The following is a 20272-nucleotide window of genomic DNA, read 5'->3' on the forward strand; positions in this document are numbered from 1 at the left end:
TTCATTCAATCCTGACAACATCCGTATGATTGTTTTCCTTATCACATACAAGAAAGCTAAAAACCGGAGATAATATATGACACAAGGACATACAGTTATTAAGAGTTGGAGAAGACCTTCACGAGGATATTATGTCTGACTCCAAAAGCTGAAGATAAGTATAACTACTGCAATGCCTATATAGAATAAAGAGTTTACAAAATATCAAGGAAAGATATTCTAAGTAGTAAGAACCATATAACCAAGAACATGAGTGAGAAACTAGAAAGTACATACAAGAACTTTCTATGTAATTCAATACCAGCTCTGTGTGAGAGATAAGCACCCCCAAGAGCCACAAATAAACTCTTTTGATCTGCTCTGTCCAATACAGTAGCCACTAGTCATCCTTGCCAACTGAGCATTTGTAATGTAACTAGTCCAAATTGAGACATGCTATAAATGTAAAATACACACTAGATTTCAAAGATTTACAAGAAAGTGAAATAACTCACTAGTTTTTTATGTGTAATTATATATTGAAATTTCAATTATGTAGAAGTTTTATACAGTCAGCAAAAATAAGACAGGGGCCTGACTGTGGCTCAGATCATGAACTGCTTATTGCCAAATTCAGACTTAAAATGAAGAAAGTAAGGAAAACCAGAAGACCATTCAGGTATGACCTAAATCAAATCCCTTACGATTATACAGTGGAAGTGACAAATAGATCCAAGGGATTAGATCTGATAGATTGCCAGAAGAACTATGGATAGAGGTTCAATACACTATACAGGAGGCAGTGATCAAGACCATCTCCAAGAAAAAGAAATGCAAAAAGGCAAAATGATTGTCTGAGGAAACCTTACAAATAGCCGAGAAAAGAAGAAAAGCTAAAGGCAAAGGAGAAAAGGAAAGATATACACATCTGAATGCAAAGTTCCAAGGAATAGCAAGGAGAGGTAAGAAAGCCTTCCTCCATGATCGATGCAAAGAAATAGAGGAAAACAGTATAACGGGAAATACTAGAGATCTCTTCAAGAAAATGAGAGATACAAAGGGAACATTTCATGCAAAGATGGGCACAATAAAGGACAGAAATGTTAAGGACCTAACAGAAGCAGAAGATATTAAGAAAAGGTGGCAAGAATACACAAAAGAACTATACAAAAAAAATCTTAGTGACCCAGATTATCATGATGGTGTGATCACTCACCTACATCCAGACATCCTGCAATGCAAAGTCAAGTGAGCTTTAGGAAGCATCACTACAAACAAAGCTAGTGAATGTGATGGGATTCCAGCTAAGCCATTTCAAATCCTAAAAGATGATGTTGTGAAAGTGCTGCACTCAATATGCCAGCAAATTTGGAAAACTCAGTAGTGGCCACTGGACTGGAAAAGGTCAGTTTTCATTCCAATCCCAAAGGCAGGCAATGGCAAAGAATGCTCAAACTACAGCACAATTGCAAGCATCTCACACGCTAGCAAAGTAATGCTCAAAATTCTCCAAGCCAGGCTTCAACAGTATATGAACCAAGAACTTCCAGATGTTCAAAGCTAGATTTAGAAAAGGCAGAGGAACCAGAGATCAAATTGCTAACATCCATTGCATAAAAGAAAAAGCAAGAGAGTTCCAGAAAAACATTTACTTCTGCTTTACTGACTATGCCAAAACCTTTGACTATGTAGATCACAACAAACTGTGGAACATTCTTAAAGAGATGGGAATACCAGAACACCTGACCTTCCTCCTGAGAAATGTGTGTGCAGGTCAAGAAGCAACAGTTAGAACTGGACATGGAACAACGGACTGGTTCCAAATTGAGAAAGGAGTACATCAAGGCTCTATATTGTCACCCTGCATATTTCACTCATATATAGAGTTCATCATGCAAAATGCCGGGCTGGATGAAGCACAAGCTGGAATCAAGATTGCTGGGAGAAATATCAAAAGCCTCAAATATGAAGATGACACCACCGTTATGGCAGAAAGTGAAAAGGAACTGAAGAGCCTCTTGATTAAAGTGAAAGAGGAGAGTGAAAAAGTTGGCTTAAAACTTAACATTCAAAAAACTAAAATCATGGCATCTGGTCCCATCACTTCATGGCAAATAAATGGGGAGACAATGGAAACAGACTTTATTTTCAGACTTTATTGTCTTGGGCTCCAAAATCCTTGCAGATGGTGACTGCAGCCATGAAATTAAAAGACGCTTGCTCCTTAGAAGAAAAGCTATGACAAACCTAGACAGCATATTAAAAAGAGACATATAAAAAATAGTTACTTCACTGACAAAGGTCTATCTAGTCAAAGCTGTGGTTTTTCCAGTAGTCATGTATGGATGTGAGTTAGACCATAAAGAAAGCTGAGTGCTGAAAAATTGATGCTTCTGCAACTGCGGTGTTGGAGAAGACTCTTGAGAGTCCCTTTGACTGCAAGGAGATCAAACCAGTCCATCCTAAAGGAAATCAGTTCTGAATATTCACTGAAAGGACTGATGCTGAAACTGAAGCTTCAATACTTTGGCCACCTGATGAGAAGAACTGACTCATTTGAAAAGACCCTGATGCTGGGAAAGACTGCAGGCAAGAGGAGAAGGGGATGACAGAGGATGAGATGGTTGGATGGCATCACCAACTCGATGATAATGAGTTCGAGCAAGCTCCACGTGTTGGTGATGGACAGGGAAACCTGGCATGCTGCAGGCCATGGGGTCACAAAGAGTTGGACACAACTGAGCAACTGAACTGAACTGACATATTGAAATGACATTTTTAATATACTGGGTAATGTAACATGCATTATTAAAATTAATTTATTATTTTTTAAATGGGTTACAATAACATTTAAAAATTACTAATGTGGCTCATATTGCCTTTCTATTGGATGGCACTGCTAAATACCATCTTCCAAGTCTATCTGAATTCTTTCCACTCCTTTTCATCTCTACTGCAATAACCCTATTCTAGACCCCTTGATCTTTTGGTAGTACCACAACACCCTAAGTATTCCTTGTGTTTTTACTTGTTTGCTTCCAATGTATTCTCTCTATAGGAGCCAAAATAGTTTCTTTAAAAATAATTTAATCATGTTATCCTCCTGTTTATAATTGTCCAATGACTTCCCACTGTACTTTAAATAAAATTCAAACTTCTTACCACAGCCTCCAAAGCCCCCATATAACTTCAGCCCTGACTAACTTTCCAAAGTCAACTTGTACCACAATGCTGGTCTCCTCTCCGTTTTTATAACATACCAAGTTTCTTCCTAACTTAAGACCTTTGCACATGCCATTATTTCTGCCTGAAATGCTCTTTCCCTCACTCTTTCCACAGCTAGCTTTTCTCCTTTCAGGTCTTGACTTAAGACCTTCCCAAAGAGACACTCCCCAACCGCACTGCTGAAACATGCTGCTTCCCTTCAAAGCAGTCACCACAATTTGAAATTATGTGTGTGTGTCTGTGTTCTTGTTTTATTTAACAACTAACTCCTCCACTAGAATGTGAGCTCCATGAGGGCCGAGGACAATATGTAATTCAACAAACCCTGAATCTACTGGTAGGCACTCAACTTAAATAAATAAATGACTAATATAATGAATGTCATTACTAAAGTAATTTTGAAATAAATATAAAAGCATACTAATAGAGATTAGTATATGAATTAATTCTAATTTTTGTAGAATTGTTTGGTCTACTATCATTTATAATATTAAGCAAACTAATCTTTGGCAACTAAATGTAATGCTCAGGTGCTTAATCATTCTAAGGCAACAAAAATATTTAAGAAAAATCTTATTTTGGATTCAAGAACTTGCACTGTTAACAATAATACTTACAATGCTGGCATTTCACGTAGTCTAAACTATGCCATAAATACGATAACAAATCTTTAAATATTTTAGTCAGGGACAGTCTCCCTTTGTATAGTCTCATCCCACTCCAAATTATTTTCCATGATGGAAGTATGTTTTCATAAAATCTTTCAGACCAATCTACATCTCAAGAGGACGAATTAAAAACAAAATATCAAATCTAACATTTCAAAAAATACCAATATCAAACAGAATATCAATGATAAATCATCCCTGATCCATATAGAAATGAATAAAAAAATATCCATATAGAAATGCATCAAGAAAATGGAGGTGAAAGGTAACCACAAATGTCTTACTCTTCCACTAACTTCAGTTCAAAGTTAAATTCTACTTATTACAAATGTACAGCACAGTGATCACAGAACATTAACAGTTGTCAAGTGCTGAGAAATTAGTTCTTCTATACTAGAATGTCAGAAGTACATTTTACTTTACATTTTACTACTAAAAGCTTTAATAATAAATTTTTTGAGAAAACTCCAAATTTATTCTACTATCAGAGGTTCACTCTATGATGGTGATATTTCACTTCAGCTAATTATTGATTTTAACACTGGAGCAATCATCCTAAGTATATTCAGTTCACTCAAGATAAACAAACATCATCTATATATAGAGAGAAGACACCATCGTCATAAAATTAGAATATTACAGAATATTACATTACCTGTCTGTGAGAGGTTGGGAGGGCATTCTTTTACTCAATGATGGAAGATCCAGAGAATCTGGTTTCTTATCCATTCTGCAACATGCTTGGATATTTAAGTATTTAAATATGTGTACTTTACCTTTTAAACATATCTGTCAATAAATAATAGAGTAAGATTATAGTTCCAAATATAAAGTCATTTACCAATTTATTAATAAATTTTAATAACTTCAAATTACTCTGAGATATAACAATCATGATAGATACTTTACATATTTAAATACTTTGTACTTTGGACACTAGGTGAAAAAAATCTGACAGCACTGACAATAACTAAAACTATTGTGGTCTCTGTTCTTATTAGAAAAAACTAAGTCAATTTTTCTGTATTTCCCTGAACTATTTTGTTAAAAGCACAATGTGTAAACCACTAAACAATATAAAATTTATAATTTCATAAAAGTTGCCTTCACTAGAAAAAATGCTGCTGCTGCTGCTGCTGCTGCCAAGTCGCGTCAGTCATGTCCATCCAACTCTGTGTGACCCAAGACAGCAGCCCACCAGGCTTCTTCATCCCTGGGATTCTCCAGGCAAGAATACTGGAGTGGGCTGCCATTTCCTTCTCCAGTGCATGAAAGTGAAAAGTGAAAGTGAAGTCGCTCAGTCACGTCCGACTCCTCGTGACCCCATGGACTCTAGCCCACCAGGCTCCTCCGTCCATGGGATTTCCCAGGCAAGAGTACTGGAGTGGGTTGCCATTGCCTTCTCCAGAAAAAATGAAAAGAAATATATTCACTGTAGTGGTAAGAACAGAAGAAAAATAAAAAAACAACCCATGTAATTCTTTAAAGTAACCTCATCAGAACGACTAAGTTTAAACACTGGAAGAAAGTTAATCAAAAGAATGCAAATACAGGATAAATTTGTTGAAAGGTGTGATGGTAAGCCACTTAAAACAAAACAAATTTTTAAATGGTCAATTCAACTAATATAATATCCAGGAAAATTATTTTCATTGGTAATAAAGAGAAAGAATAATGAGGGGGAAAATACTGTGTGAAAGAAAGTATTTTATATAAAAAGATAGACTAATGAGCAGTAGGGAAACAATAAGTTGGCTTTACAAAGGATAACTGCAGTCACCATAAATGCTATCAAATAAGTATTTCTCAAAATTTAGAATAGAAAATGTTGTTTTATGGATGCACATAACCTAGCAACACACAAAAACAATCAATAAAGAAAATAGAAATAGCACATTAAAACATAATTATCAAAAATAAATAAATAAATAAATAAAACGTCATTATCATTCCAGGCAGAAAGAAAAAACGGTTCTTAGATAAATCTAATAGATACCAGATCTGACCTGACCACTGAAAAATTTCATTTAAAAGGAAAATGTAAACCATTTGTGCTTTAGAATATAGATATATTACCAGTTAAAATGTATCCTATTATCCATCCAAATTTGTAAAAATTATCTATTTCCAAATTAAATGCTGATAAATTACTTTTGTAAATTTAATTTATATCATCATAATTCACATACAGCTTTAAAATTAAAGATAATTATAAAACAGTTAACAAAAAATTAAGCCCCTGTTCCACTCCTTTCAATTTCTAAGACCCAGTCCCCACATTTAACTCTTTCAGTTGGTCTCTGCTTTTTACCTTCATATTTATAAATAACATGGTTCTAGTGGTATTTTTTATTTTTCAATTATAGATTTTATTTATCGAGGTCTTAATAAGGAACATGAGGACTTAGATTTCTTGTGTTATCACTACCACTGACATACCAGATAGATGGGCCCCAGGCTGAGCAGCTGAAATCTGTCCCCTGTGGACAGATACTTCAAGATAAAGATAATGGCAGGAACAAGGAGGAGCTGAGTCCTGCTTGAACTTGGATAGAAGATAAAGAGACCACATATTTCTCATTCTTAAGGTCAAAAAGGCCTCTCTGACTACACATGTGCAGAAAGGTTCCTCAGTAGATCAGAGAAGGGAGGGGGCACCAGACCATAATATGCTCTTCTTCCCAGAAGCACTTGCCTTGGAATCCATCTTGGCTAAGAGATGCACACACACACACAGGGGAGGACCCTGAGTTAAACCAAATAGGAATTCAGAGCGAGGCAAAAGCAAGATGACTGGCCAAAGGAGACTTGGGAAAAGTGCCCTATATGAGTGATTTAGGGCTGGTGTGCTCCTCCCCACTTGTGGGGGGGGGGGGAAGCGGGGGGGCGGTGCTCGGGGTCTGCCACACACACTTTCTCTCCAGGTATGTATCTCTGCCTTGCTTCTGTCTTAAACAAACTGTTTCTCTGTGTGCTCTCCGACTTGTGTGTGTTAGTCGCTGAGTTGTGTCCAACTCTTTGCAACCCCATGGACTGTACCCCACCGGGCTCACCTGTCCATGGACTTTTCCAGGAAAGAATACTGGAGTGGGTTGCCATACCCTTCTCCAGGGGACCTTCCCCACCCAGGAACTGATCCTGGGTCTCCTGCATTGCAGGCAGATACTTTATCGATAGTCTGAGCCACCAAGGAAGTGCTGTGTCTCTAATAAAAAACTATGTACCTGTTTTTCCAGTTTTTGCCTCCTTGAAACATTCTTACTTTCAAACAAGGGCAAGAGCCAGGGAAATTTTGCTTCTAGCCTCTAGGCAGAGGTTCAATTCCTAGACAGGGAACTAAAATGTTGCTTCAAGCCACTGCTCACTGCCATCTGCATGAGATCACCACCACTATCACATATCATCAAACCACCACATTTGCATCACCAATCCCTATCAACTCATATAAACATACTTCCTTCCTCTTCAGAAGCATAACATAGTGGTTGGAACATGAAATCTGGAGTTAAGATTGCCTTGGTTTGAAACCAGGCTCCCCACATGCTAGTCATGTGACTGTGGACACGACAGGAAACAGCTACAGCTCTGTTTTCTCTTATATAAAATGAAGTATAATGACAGTACCTATTTTATAGGGTTGCTATAAGAAATGAGTGAATGCATGTAAAGCATTTTCAATACAGTGCTTGGAGCATGGTAAGTGCCATATAAATCTTTGATATTATTACATCTATGTCACAATTTTTCATTAAATCAAAATCTTGTATTTACAACAATATGACTAAGAAAGCAGTCACAGATGAACCACAGAGGTTAGATTCATTTCCTAAGTTTTTGTTTTTCCTAAAGCGACTACTTGCCCCATTTTTCTACTTTGTTTAAAATTCTGATGTGAAGAACTGACTCATTGGAAAAGACCCTGATGCTGGGAAAGATTGAAGGCAGGAGGAGAAGGGGACGACAGAGGATGAGATGGCTGGATGGCATCACCGACTCAATGGACATGACTTTGAGTAAGCTCCGGGAGTTGGTGATGGACAGGGAAGCCTGGTGTGCTGCAGCCCAGGGGGTTGCAGAGTCAGACATGACTGAGCATCTGAACTGAACTGTGTGCCTACTACTAATTCATTCCTGACTCTGACAGAACGGCAAAATGTCTCTCCATACTGATAAATACATCAAGTCAGCTATCAACTTCTTTATTGTTTTTCTATTTTCTTTTGGGAGACAACCCTTTCCCCACCAAACTGATTGGTTGCTAGACTCTAGGTCCATGCATACCAGTCTGTCTTAGACATGAAGAATTCTTCTTAATTTGTTCCTTCATTTTGATATAGTATACCCTCTACCGGCTTTCTAGTCAAGTGTGCAGGACAGCTAAAATTTCTGAGATCTATCTTACAATTGACTGATAGTTTGACTTTACAAATTTGAGAATATTCCTTCAGTCACTGAAGGCATCATTCTAACATCTTCTAGTTCCCCATGCTGCTGCTAAGAAGTCATTCTGATTACCACCGCTATGAATGTGACCCATTTTGTCTTCATGGAAGCCTTTCAGTCTCTGTCTTTCATGTTAGAAATTATTTCTACAATGTCTAGTGATCCATGGATGTCTGTTCATTTTCAAAAGAAAAATGATAAGTCAAATGGAAGCTCTGTGTAAGAAGAAGTTTATCAATGATCAGCCCGTGTCTAGAGAACAGATCGTGACTGTACACTGCTTCAGGGGTCTGCCAATGATCAGTATACCTACAGGTCTTTTCTCATAGTTCAATCAGTCTACCAAGAGAGAAATCATCCATCCTAAGTCACACGAGAGATTCTGCAAGCATTCTGGGAGCCAAGCAAGAGAAGTGTACTGACACTCCCAACATTCAGTATATATGCATTCAGTGTTGTCAATATGGGATCTCATTCGTGTCCATAGCTGTACCTGCAGCCCTTAACTCTGGTTGAGTCTCTCTAGAGCTGTGCTATCCAATATAGTAGTCACTAGCCACATGTGACTATTTAATCTAAGTGAAACTAAAAATGTAATAATTCAATCACACTATATACTTTCAAGTGCTCAATAGCCACTTGTGGCTACCATATAGGACAGTACAAATATAGAACATTTCCATCATTACAGAAAGTTCGAATAGAGAGCACTGCTCTAAAGAGTAAACTCCAGGCTTATGCTGAGGGAAGGAATGATACTCATTTCGCTGATGAGCTGAGGAAGAGAATCTGAGAGAATCCACCTATTCCTCAGAGTAAACCCGAGGTTTCTGCTAAGGCAAGGGAGGGGAAGTCATGTAGCTGCAAACCTAAGGGAAAAATCAGTGCAAATTTAGGCCTGTATTGTTGAATATATAAACAACTAGTCATGTAAAATTATTGAAATTTCAATTAATGAAAATAAAATTAAAGTGAAAATTTTGTTCCTTAGTCACACTAGCCATATATCAAATACTCAATAGTAATAGAAGAAAACAACAGAATGGGAAAGACTAGAGATCTCTTCAAGAAAATGAGAGATACAAAGGGAACATTTCATGCAAAGATGGGCACAATAAAGGACAGAAATGTTAAGGACCTAACAGAAGCAGAAGATATTAAGAAAAGGTGGCAAGAACACACAAAAGAACTATACAAAAAAAGATCTTAGTGACCCAGATAACCTCAATAGTGTGTTCACTCACCTACACCCAGACATCCTGCAATGCAAAGTCAAGTGGGCCTTAGGAAGCATCACTACAAACAAAGCTAGTGAATGTGATGGGATTCCAGCTAAGCCATTTCAAATCCTAAAAGAGGCTGCTATGAAAGTGCTGCACTCAATATGCCAGCAAATTTGGAAAACTCAGCAGTGGCCACAGGACTGGAAGAGGTCAGTTTTCATTCCAATCCCAAAGAAAGGCAATGCCAAAGAATGTTCAAACTACGGCACAATTGCAAGCATCTCACACGCTAGCAAAGTAATGCTCAAAACTCTCCAAGCTAGGCTGCAACAGTACATGAACTGTGAACTTCCAGATGGTCAAAGCTGGATTTAGAAAAGGCAGAGGAACCAGAGATCAAATTGCCAACATCCACTGGATCATAGAAAAAGCAAGAGAATTCCAGAAAAACATCTGCTTCACTGACTATGCTAAAGCCTTTGACTGTGTGGATCACAAAAAACTGGGAAACATTCTTAAAGAGATGGGAATACCAGACCACCTGACCTGTCTCCTGACAAACTTCTATGCAGGTCAAGAAGCAAGTTAGAAACGGACTTGAAAGAGTGAACTGGTTCCAAATTGAGAAAGGAATACATCAAGGCTGTATATTGTCACCCTGCATATTTCATATATATATATAGAGTACATCACACAAAATGCTGGGCTGGATGAAGCACAAGCTGGAATCAAGATTGCCGGGAGAAATATCAATAACCTCAGACATGCAGAAGACACAACCATTATGGCAGAAAGTGAAAAGGAACTGAAGAGCCTCTTGAGGAAAGTGAAAGAGGAGAGTAAAAAAGCTGGCTTCAAACTCAACATTCAAAAAACTAAAATCATGGCATCCAGTCCCATCACTTCATGGCAAATAGATGGGAAAACAATGGAAACAGTGACATAATTTATTTTCGTGGGTTCCAAAATCCCTGCAGATGGTGACTGCAGCCATGAAATTAAGATACTTGCTCCTTGGAAGAAAAGCTATGACATACCTAGACAGCATATTGCAGAGAAGGCAATGGCACCCCACTCCAGTACTCTTGCCTGGAAAATCCCATGGACGAAGAGCCTGGTGGGCTGCAGTCCATGGGGTCGCTAAGAGTCAGACACGACTGAGCGACTTCACTTTTACTTTTCACTTTCATGCACTGGAGAAGGACATGGGAACCCACTCCAGTGTCCTAGGCTGGAGAATTCCAGGGATGCGGGAGCCTGGTGGGCTGCCTTCTATGGGATCACACAGAGTCAGACATGACTGAAGATACTTAGCAGCAGTAGCAGCAGACAGCATATTGAAAAGGAGAGACATTACTTTACTGACAAATGTCCGTCTAGTTAAAGCTATGGTTTTTCTAGTAATCATGTGTAAATGTGAGAGTTAGACCATAAAGAAGTTCAGTTCAGTTCATTTCAATTCAGTCAGTCGTGTCCAACTCTTTGCAACCCCACTGACTGCAGCACGCCAGGCTTCCCTGTCCGTCACCGACTCCCGGAGCTTGCTCAAACTCATGTCCACTGAGTCGGAGATGTCATCCAACCATATCATCCTCTGTTGTCCCCTTCTCCTCCTGCCTTCAATCTTTCCCAGCATCAGGGTCTTTCCAAATGAGTCAGCTCTTTGCATGAGGTAGCCAAAGTATTGGCGTTTCAGCTTCAACATTAGTCCTTCCAATGAATATTCAGCACTGATTTCCTTTAGGATTGACTGGTTGGATCTCCTTGCAGCCCAAGGGACTCTCAAGAGTCTCTCCAACACCACAGTTCAAAAGCATCAATTCTTCAGCGCTCAGCTTTCTTTATAGTCCAACTCTCACATCCATACATGACTACTTGAAAAGCAGCCTTGACTAGACAGACCTTTGTGGACAAAGTAATGTCTCTGCTTTTTAATATGCTGTCTAGTTTGGTCATAAATTTCCTTCCAAGGAGCAAACGTCTTTTAATTTCATGGCTGCAATCACCATCTGCAGTGATTTTAGAGCCCCCCAAAATAAAGTCAGCCACTGTTTCCACTGTTTCCCATCTATTTCCCATGAAGTGATGGGACTGGATGCCATAATCTTAGTTTTCTGAATGTTGAGTTCTAAGCCAACTTTTTCACTCCCTCTTTCACTTTCATCAAGAGGCTCTTTAGTTCCTCTTCACTTTCTGCCATAAGGGTGGTGTCATCTGCATATCTGAGGTTATTGATATCTCTCCCAGCAATCTTGATTCTAGCTTGTGCTTCATCCAGCCCAGCGTTTCTCATGATGTACTCTGCATAAAAGTTAAATAAGCAGGGTAACAATATACAGCCTTGATATACTCCTTTCCCGACTTGGAACCAGTCTGTTGTTCCATGTCCAGTTCTAACTGTTGCTTCCTGACCTGCATACAGATTTCTCAAGAGGCAGGTCAGGTGGTCTGGTATTCCCATCTCTTTCAGAATTTTCCACAATTTGTTGTGATCCACACAGTCAAAGGCTTTGGCGTAGTCAATAAAGCAGAAGTAGATGTTTTTCTGGAACTCTCTTGCTTATTCCATGATCCAACGGATATTGGCAATTTGATCTCTGGTTCCTCTACCTTTTCTAAATCCAGCTTGAACATCTGGAAGTTCACGGCATAAAGAAGGCTGAGTGCCAAAGAACTGATGCTTTTGAACTGTGGTGTTGTAGAAGACTCTTGAGAGTCCCTTGGACAAGAAGGAGATCAAACCAGTCAATCCTAAATTAAATCAATCCTGAATATTCATTGGATGGACTGATGCTGAAGCTGAAGCTCCTATACATGGCTACCTGATGTGAAGGGTGAACTCATCGGAAAAGACCCTGATGCTTGGAAAGACTAAAGGCAGGAGAAGTAGACAACAGAGGATGAGGTGTTTGGATGGCATCACCGACTCAATGGACTTGAGTTTCAGCAAGCTCTGGGAGATGGTGAAAGACAGTGAAGCCTGGCATGCTGCAGTCCATGGGGTCACAAAGAGTCTGACTTGACTGAGCGAATGAACCATAGTAGTGGACATCACAGATTATACAACATTTCCATTATTTAGAAAGTTCTATTCAATAGCAGAGCCTTAGATATTCTACAGACCTTCATGTTTTCAGTCTTTTATCCCTGTATTTAGTTACATGTTTCATTCAATAATCACCAAAGAAACACCCGAGCCATTCCCAAATTTAACACAGTAAAATCAACTTGCTTCTTGTTGCCTTCTCCCATAGCAGACACAGGTTTTGGGTTTCCCCATCCTGCTAATGGTAGCTTCTACCAGGACTCCAGCCAGCTTTTAGTATTTGAATTTAGAAAAAAGACACTCACTTGCAATGAGTAGAATGCACCTTTGTAGGAAAAGAGAAAAAAGGCAACTCTTCTGGATGTATACAAACCCAGTGCCAGGGCATATAGCTTGGAAATAGAGTACAGACTGGCATTTCACTACCATGTGCCTCCTCAATCAGATACTCTTGTGCAGTGTAAGTGGAGATCCTAGTTACCACTATTTCACCTATTTTCCATTTTCCAAAATTCTGTTGCCACCTCTCCCCTGCTGTCCTCTTCTCTCTCAATCTTTGTCTTCATGGGTTTATAGTTTAGTGTACTGCTTTATTATCATTTTAGTGGATTCCACATGAATTTAATTCTCAAACTAAAAGTCAAACCAATCAGTCCCAAAGGCAATCAACCCTGAATATTCACTGGAAGGACTGATACTGAAACTGAATCTCCAAAACTCTGGCCACCTGATGCGAAGAGCCAATTCATTTGAAAAGACCCTGATGCTGGGAAAGATTGAAGGCAGGAGGAGAAGGGGGCAACAAAGGATGAGATGGTTGAATGGCATCTCTGATTCAATGGATATGAGTGAGCAAACTCTGGGAGACAGTAAGGGACAGGGAAGCTTGGCATGCTTCAGACCATGGGGTTGCAAAGAGTCAGGCATGACTGAGTGACTGAACAAAAAAGTAGGTTTTCAACTTGAATCTTTCTGTTATGATTCCACTTATTGGTGCTAAAAATGTATTCCAATCAATCACACAACAAATCTCAAGTAAATATATATCTGAGTAGGACAGAGGTAGACAGAATCCTTAGTCTATCCTTTTAAAATAACACAAACCACCAGAATTATCAACTCACAAGCAGAAAGTTGGTATCTGGGTTATCCAAATCCTATTCTCTAGAAATGAAGCTAAACCTCCTACCAAAGTGAAAAAGCCACTTCCCAGAAAAAACACTTTTGATAGTAATACCTCAAAAACAAACTGACTCCTAATTCTGATGCTTTTGTATTTACCAGAAACATATAATTCTGAATAAAAATAAAAGAAGCAAGTATCATTGTTTTAAATTACAAACCTGTGCTGGTGGTACTTGCAAAGGATTGTTATCCAAAATTATTACTTGTAAATGATGCAGCTTCCTGTAACAAACTGGAATTTCGGTCACTTTATTACAAGAGAAATCCAGCTTGACTAAGGGAAGATCTCCTAATTCTGTTCAGAAACAAAAATTATTTAATTAAATTCTATACAGTTATTCTCTTATTCATGTGAGTAAGAACAGTGAGCATCTTACCATCTGGTAATGCCTGAAGATTATTTCTTCTTATATTTAGCTCTCTAAGTGATTGTAATTTTCCCATTTGTTGGGGAAGAACCTGAATCTCATTGCAGCTAATATCCTAAGGAAAAAAGAAAATAAAATTATAACAAACTAATGGAGAAATAGAGATATATTTCTACTTTTTAATTAAAGCACATGGCTAATAGCAAGTCACATCCAATGTCATTTCTCTAAATATGGATTATCAGGCAGATTTATATTTATGTTACATCATGAAATCAATCCAGCACAATTAACATAAATTTTGTGTAAAAGTGTGAGGTTATAACTTAGTAATACATAAGTGAGCATTTTGAAAATCTCAACTAAAGACCACTCTTACCAACTAAAACCAGAAGGTGCTCTTCATTCACAGGTAAAATGAAAGAGAACTATCAATCACTGGGATAATTTGTCAATTATAGTACTGTTTGGGCTTCCCTGGTGACTCAGATGGTAAAGAATCTGCCTGCAATGCGGCAGATCTGGGTTTGATCCCTGGGTTGGGAAGACCCCCTGGAGGAGCACATGGCAACCCACTCCAGTATTCTTTCCTGGAAAATCCCCATGGACAGAGTAGGCTGGTGGGCTACAGTCCATGAGGTCTCAGAGAGTCAGACATGACTGAGCGACTAAGAACCAAAAGTAGTTGTTTTGAGATACCTGGTTGGGCAGGAGGTGAGAAAGACAAAGGATTTACAGATGTGAGCTGGAGAATCAAAGACCATGGTCAGAATCGATTTAACAAAACCTGTTTCTATGAGGGATTACAGGTTCAAAATTTGATGGCTCACACCATAACCCAAAGACATTCTAAGAGATCTGGTCAGAACTGCCTCATGGTTACATTAAAATGCAAATCTCAATTTAAAGGTAAACAATACCACATTTCCATAATAATAGAAGAAAGGAACAGCTTAAGTTATTAAACTGTGCAGTCCTCTCCCCTTTTCTTATTATCACATCAACAGAAAGGGAAGAAGAATCTGCAAGATCTCAGGCAGAAGTCATTCTAGACACACTGAAAATAAAATTCATATTCTACTGCAACTGCCCCCAATTTCCAACTTTGACTGGAAATGACATTTAGCTTGGAAGGAAAGGCGTGGCACATACATGTATTGTTTTATCAAAAGTAAAAAAGGCAGGAGGGTAAATTCAAAAGAAGAATATTGTTGTTATTTAGTCACTGAGTCATGTCTGACTTTTGCAGGACCCCATGGACTGTAGCCTGCCAGGTTCTCATGTCCATGGGATTTCCCAGGCAAGAATACTGGAATGGGTAGCCATCCCCTTCTCCAGGGGATCTTTCCAACCCAGAGATCAAACCCTCATCGCCTGCATTGGCAAGTGGATTCTTTACCCTGTCATCGGGGAAGCCCCTAAAGAATATTAAACAATATCTAATCATCTAACCTATAGATTTAAAAATGTATCTACATGCCTCTTTCAAATGTGTCTACATGCCATCTTCATTCAACAACAACTATTTATCAAATATGAACTATTTGCCAGGCACTGTTCTAGGTGCTGGGGACGTATCAATGAATAAAACAAACAAAAAGTCCTGCCCTCAGAGCTCCTTATGGATACTGCATTATAGCAAAGGGAGTAGATTACACAACATGCTAGAAGTGCTATGGAGGCAAAAAACAGAGCAGGGTAAAAGAAAATTGTAGTGCTAATAATATTGGGGAAGGATAGGAATTTAGATTGTTTCATAGTTAATATTTGAGCACTATTATCAGAAGTGAGAGTATGAGCCATGTGAATACAAAAGAAAGGAATATTCCAGACAGAAGGAACAATAAATATAAAGGCTCTTAAGCAAAGCATATGTAACATGTACTAAGAACAGCAATGAATTCAGTGTAGCTAGAGAAAAGTGGGCAAGGGGAAGACTAGGATGGAGGGAAAAGTTTTGGCTTTTACTCAGAAATGTGGCCAGGTACCAGAAACTTTTAAACAGAGGTATAACAAAATCTAACTTATGTTTTGACAAAGATCACCTTAGCTATTGTATTTAGGATAGTCCAAATGACAGATAAAAAAACTTCAGAAAAACATCCATTAAAGTAGATACTATGGCTCCCTCCCAAAGGTGCCTAATACTGAAGATTTCCATACAAAAAAAATAATAAAAATTTGACAGGCAGCTGCCACTTCATAGAAGAAACAAACCCAGCACAGGATACTGAACTACTCACCAACAGGTACTCTACTATCAGCTGGGATTTGAAGGCCTGAGAGTATTTCCTAGATCTAATGACAGACTTCACTATAGCCAGCTATGACATTTCTAGGATATACTGTCCTGGGAAAACATTCCAATGACAGGTAATATCCACAAATTAATTCTGTGATGTAAATTGCCAATTAAAAAAATAAAAAATAAAATTATCAATTAGCCACCCTAATGCAACCTATCCACTGTTACTGATTTTGAAAGTTGAAAGCACAATAATTTTACAGTGCTAGTAAAATAATGATTTATATGTTTTCATATTCTGTTTAAATAAAAATACTACACTAAATCTCAAAATCCTAAATATTTTTGAAATTTCATTTATCCAAAAACTATCTCATGTAATATAATTTAAAACATAGGGTCAAAAACTGAATTAAAAAGAAAGAAAAAGGAAATTACAGAGCCATAGAATCTCTTTTTAAAAATATTTATTTATTTGGCTGCATCCAGTCTTATTTGCAGACACAGGATCTTTATTACATCATGCAGGATCGTCCCTTACAGTGCTCCAGCTCTCTAGTGGCAAGTGGGCTTAGTTGCTCGATGGCATCTGGGATCTTAGTTCCCTGATCAAGGATGGAACCTGCATCCCTTGCATTGCAAGGTGAATTCTTAACCACTGGACCATCAGGGAAGTCCCAGAGTCATAGAATCTTAAAGGAGAATGTACATAAAATCTTTAAAAACATTAACAGTGTGCATGTCAAAGAAAGTAATGAACCCCTTGTATTATGAATTTGTTAGATCACATCTGGCATCTTCTGTTCATTTCTGAGTGTTACATTAAAAGAGGCTATAATAAAAGGGAGCATTTTCAGGATAGAAATAGCTAAAAATAAAAGGCGATAAAGAATAGAAATATAGAAACTAAAAAAAGGAATAAAGGTAATAAAAATATTTAAGCCACAGAAAAACAGGTCTTAGAGTTTGGTAAAATGGAGAGTACACACACAACAAATTATAAATATCTGAAGGGAAGAAAAGTTATCATTATCTATACTTCTTCATATGATAGTCTCAAGACCAATGGATAAAAGTGATAGGGCATGTATCTTAGTTCAAAATGAGAAAGTTAACAAAATTTTGCAAAAGAGAATGAGGGCTGCCTCAGATACACAAACACAAAGATTTGTCCACCATTGAAAATATACAACTAGATGTGTCAGGGATTCCTGCATTAGGAAGTGGTTTTATCTGATTACTTACAAGATTTCTTACAATATTAAAATTCTGTGGTTCTATAACATAACAAGACTAAACTCAAGGAAGTTTCCTTGCATTACAACTGCATATGCTTATGAATTTTAAAAAAAGCATTCCTGAAATTTCTGTTCATTGCATTCTATTTGTACATTAATTTCCCATTATAAGCTAGTACATAAGTTCCCCAAGAAAATTTTTCACCCTCCACACATAAAAAATCATATTTATGAACACTTGAAAAAAAAATCTATGTATTGGAAAAGCATTACTCAAGATAAAGTAGAAAATAAAAAATAAACAACATGTTGTATTGTGTAAGGTAGAAGTAACAGAAAGATGTGAAAATAGCTCACTGTTTTGAAGATTTGATTATGTTTCTCTGAGTTCATTGTCCTATAATAGCTAAAATGATATGTTCAAAGTAATTACTTTAAATTATTCCTATATTTCTACAATCAATTATATATAAAGGCCTCTTTCCATTTATCTTCACTCCAAAAGTGTTATAAAATTACATGGGGATATAGAAGAAGGTCATTTTATTAATTCTACTGCATGTAGGCATGTACTCTCTTATCTCCTCTCTCTGAAGCCTTCACTGAAGTCCTGTAAAACCTTAAAAAAAATAACCTTACCTTTTCCTGATCTAAGAACTTTATTATCCACAAAAAGGATAGACAATTGCTTATTTGTCTGAAACTATTTTTTAAGATTTGTAAGCAAGTCTTCTGATCTCACTAGGACTAAGGAACAACCACGGTTTTTATTGTAGTTGTGAGCTAAAATCAGACATAAGCAAGGGTATCTTGAAATATCACTAAAGAGAACTTAGGTATATACCAAGCTTTCTTTTTTTAATTAGAGTGAAATTCCATAAAGGAATTAATCTCCCAAAATATAAAGATATGTGTTATGCACATTACATACAATCGATACAACTATTTTACTCACCAATTCCATTAAATCTTTTAACTTCCCGATTTCTTCTGGAATGGATACCAGTTTATTATTACTGAGGACCAAAACTTTAAGGGGAAGATCGAATAGGTATTTTGGCAATGTTGATAAAAGATTTCGACTGAAAAGAATAAGAAAGTCTCATTATGAGAAATAAGTCTGAAATGAAGGATGTTGAAAAAGAACAAATCACTTCAAAAGTAAGAATTTTTCACTAAATAACAACTATTATTTAATTAATGCTTACTTCGTAACAGACTAATATATTTACATGCACTGTCTCATTAAATCCTCATATTAACCTAACAAGACAGGTGGTATTATCTGCATTATACAAATAAAATTAAAGGTTAAATTTGGTTAAGTCTTTTGCCCAGGCACAAGCCTGCACTGTGACCTGTAATATTGTCCTACACATCACCAGCTCTCAAAACTCAAGAATTTTTCTGAGGTAGAGAAAACACTAACTCAGAATTCTCAGAATTCTTCCAAGCTAAAGAATTGCCAGAACTTTGCTCTCTGGTATAATTTCACTATATTCAATACCTCCACACCTCTCACTACGGGAAGGCTCCAAGGATAAATTTGCATGCACTGTGTTCAAATTTATGAAAGAATGAATAGAATTATACCTTTAAAAATATGTAGTAACCTTAACCCATTCTCTTTTGTTGCAGGTTTATGGTAGAACAGTCTACTAGCACCTTCATTTCAGCTCATAGTTGATACAATATTCCTGTCTCTGCAGATATATTTAAATATAAGGACAACTAACATTTGTTACTATGTAGCAGGCCATGTTCACAGCACCTCACATGAATTAACTTGACTAATCCTCACAACAACCCACTTCAGGAAGATAGATACTATCATAATGCCCATTTTACAGATGAAGAAAAAGTCTAAAAGAGATTAACTGCTCAAAGTCACAAAGCTGGTAAGTGAGAGAACCGGGATTCAAATCCAGGCGATTTGACTTTGGGTCCCTTACACTCAAACTAATTTTGGCCAAATGTGCATGCCAATGTAGACTGACCCAAACTATCCCTGCTGTAGACTAAATGTTTGTGTTCTCCCCACTCAAAACTATAATGTTGAAGCCTAATCCCCAATGTGATGGTACATGGAGGTGGGGCTTTTGGGAGGTGATTAGTGGCCTTAAAAAGAGACCCCAGAGAGCTCCCTTTCTCTTTATTCCATGTAAGGACTCAGCTAGAAGAGAGTCATCTATGTAAATCAGGAAACTGGTCTTCACCAGACATTGAATCGGCTGGCACTTTGATATTGAACATTTCAGCCCTTAAAACTGAAAAATAAATTTCTGTTGTTTATAATCACCCAGTCTACGGTATTCTGTTATAGTGCCATGAATGGACTAAGACAATCCTACTACCAAAATATATATAAAGTGTACCACTACATTTACACACTATCAAGCATTCATTAGCAATTTGCTATTATTTTCCTTGCTTTTCAAAGTGATATTTATAGGCTGTACATAGCATTTTGTATAACATACACAGCAATAAAACTCCAGTGTTACCCCAAGAGAGGGACTTCAAGCCTTTTTGCCCCATTCAAATAGATGGGGAAACAGTGGAAACAGTGGCTGACTTTATTTTTCTGGGCTCCAAAATCACTGCAGATGGTGACTGCAGCCATGAAATTAAAAGACGCTTACTCCTTGGAAG

General features: G+C 37.6%; 1 protein-coding gene across 4 annotated transcripts in view; it reads right to left on the minus strand.

The window, feature by feature from the left end:
• Positions 1-20272, minus strand: part of LRCH2 (leucine rich repeats and calponin homology domain containing 2) — a 106540-nt gene that overhangs the window by 50660 nt on the left and 35608 nt on the right. For all 4 annotated transcript variants that reach the window (XM_043896680.1, XM_043896679.1, XM_043896678.1 and 1 more), the window contains exons 3-6: positions 18576-18702; positions 14147-14252; positions 13928-14064; positions 4528-4661 (exon numbers count right to left, since the gene is read on the minus strand). In XM_043896680.1, the coding sequence (XP_043752615.1) occupies positions 4528-4661; positions 13928-14064; positions 14147-14252; positions 18576-18702 (504 nt within the window). The remainder of the gene's footprint in view (positions 1-4527; positions 4662-13927; positions 14065-14146; positions 14253-18575; positions 18703-20272) is intronic.

The sequence above is a fragment of the Cervus elaphus genome, chromosome X (assembly GCF_910594005.1).
Source record: "Cervus elaphus chromosome X, mCerEla1.1, whole genome shotgun sequence".
Lineage (NCBI taxonomy): Eukaryota > Metazoa > Chordata > Mammalia > Artiodactyla > Cervidae > Cervus > Cervus elaphus.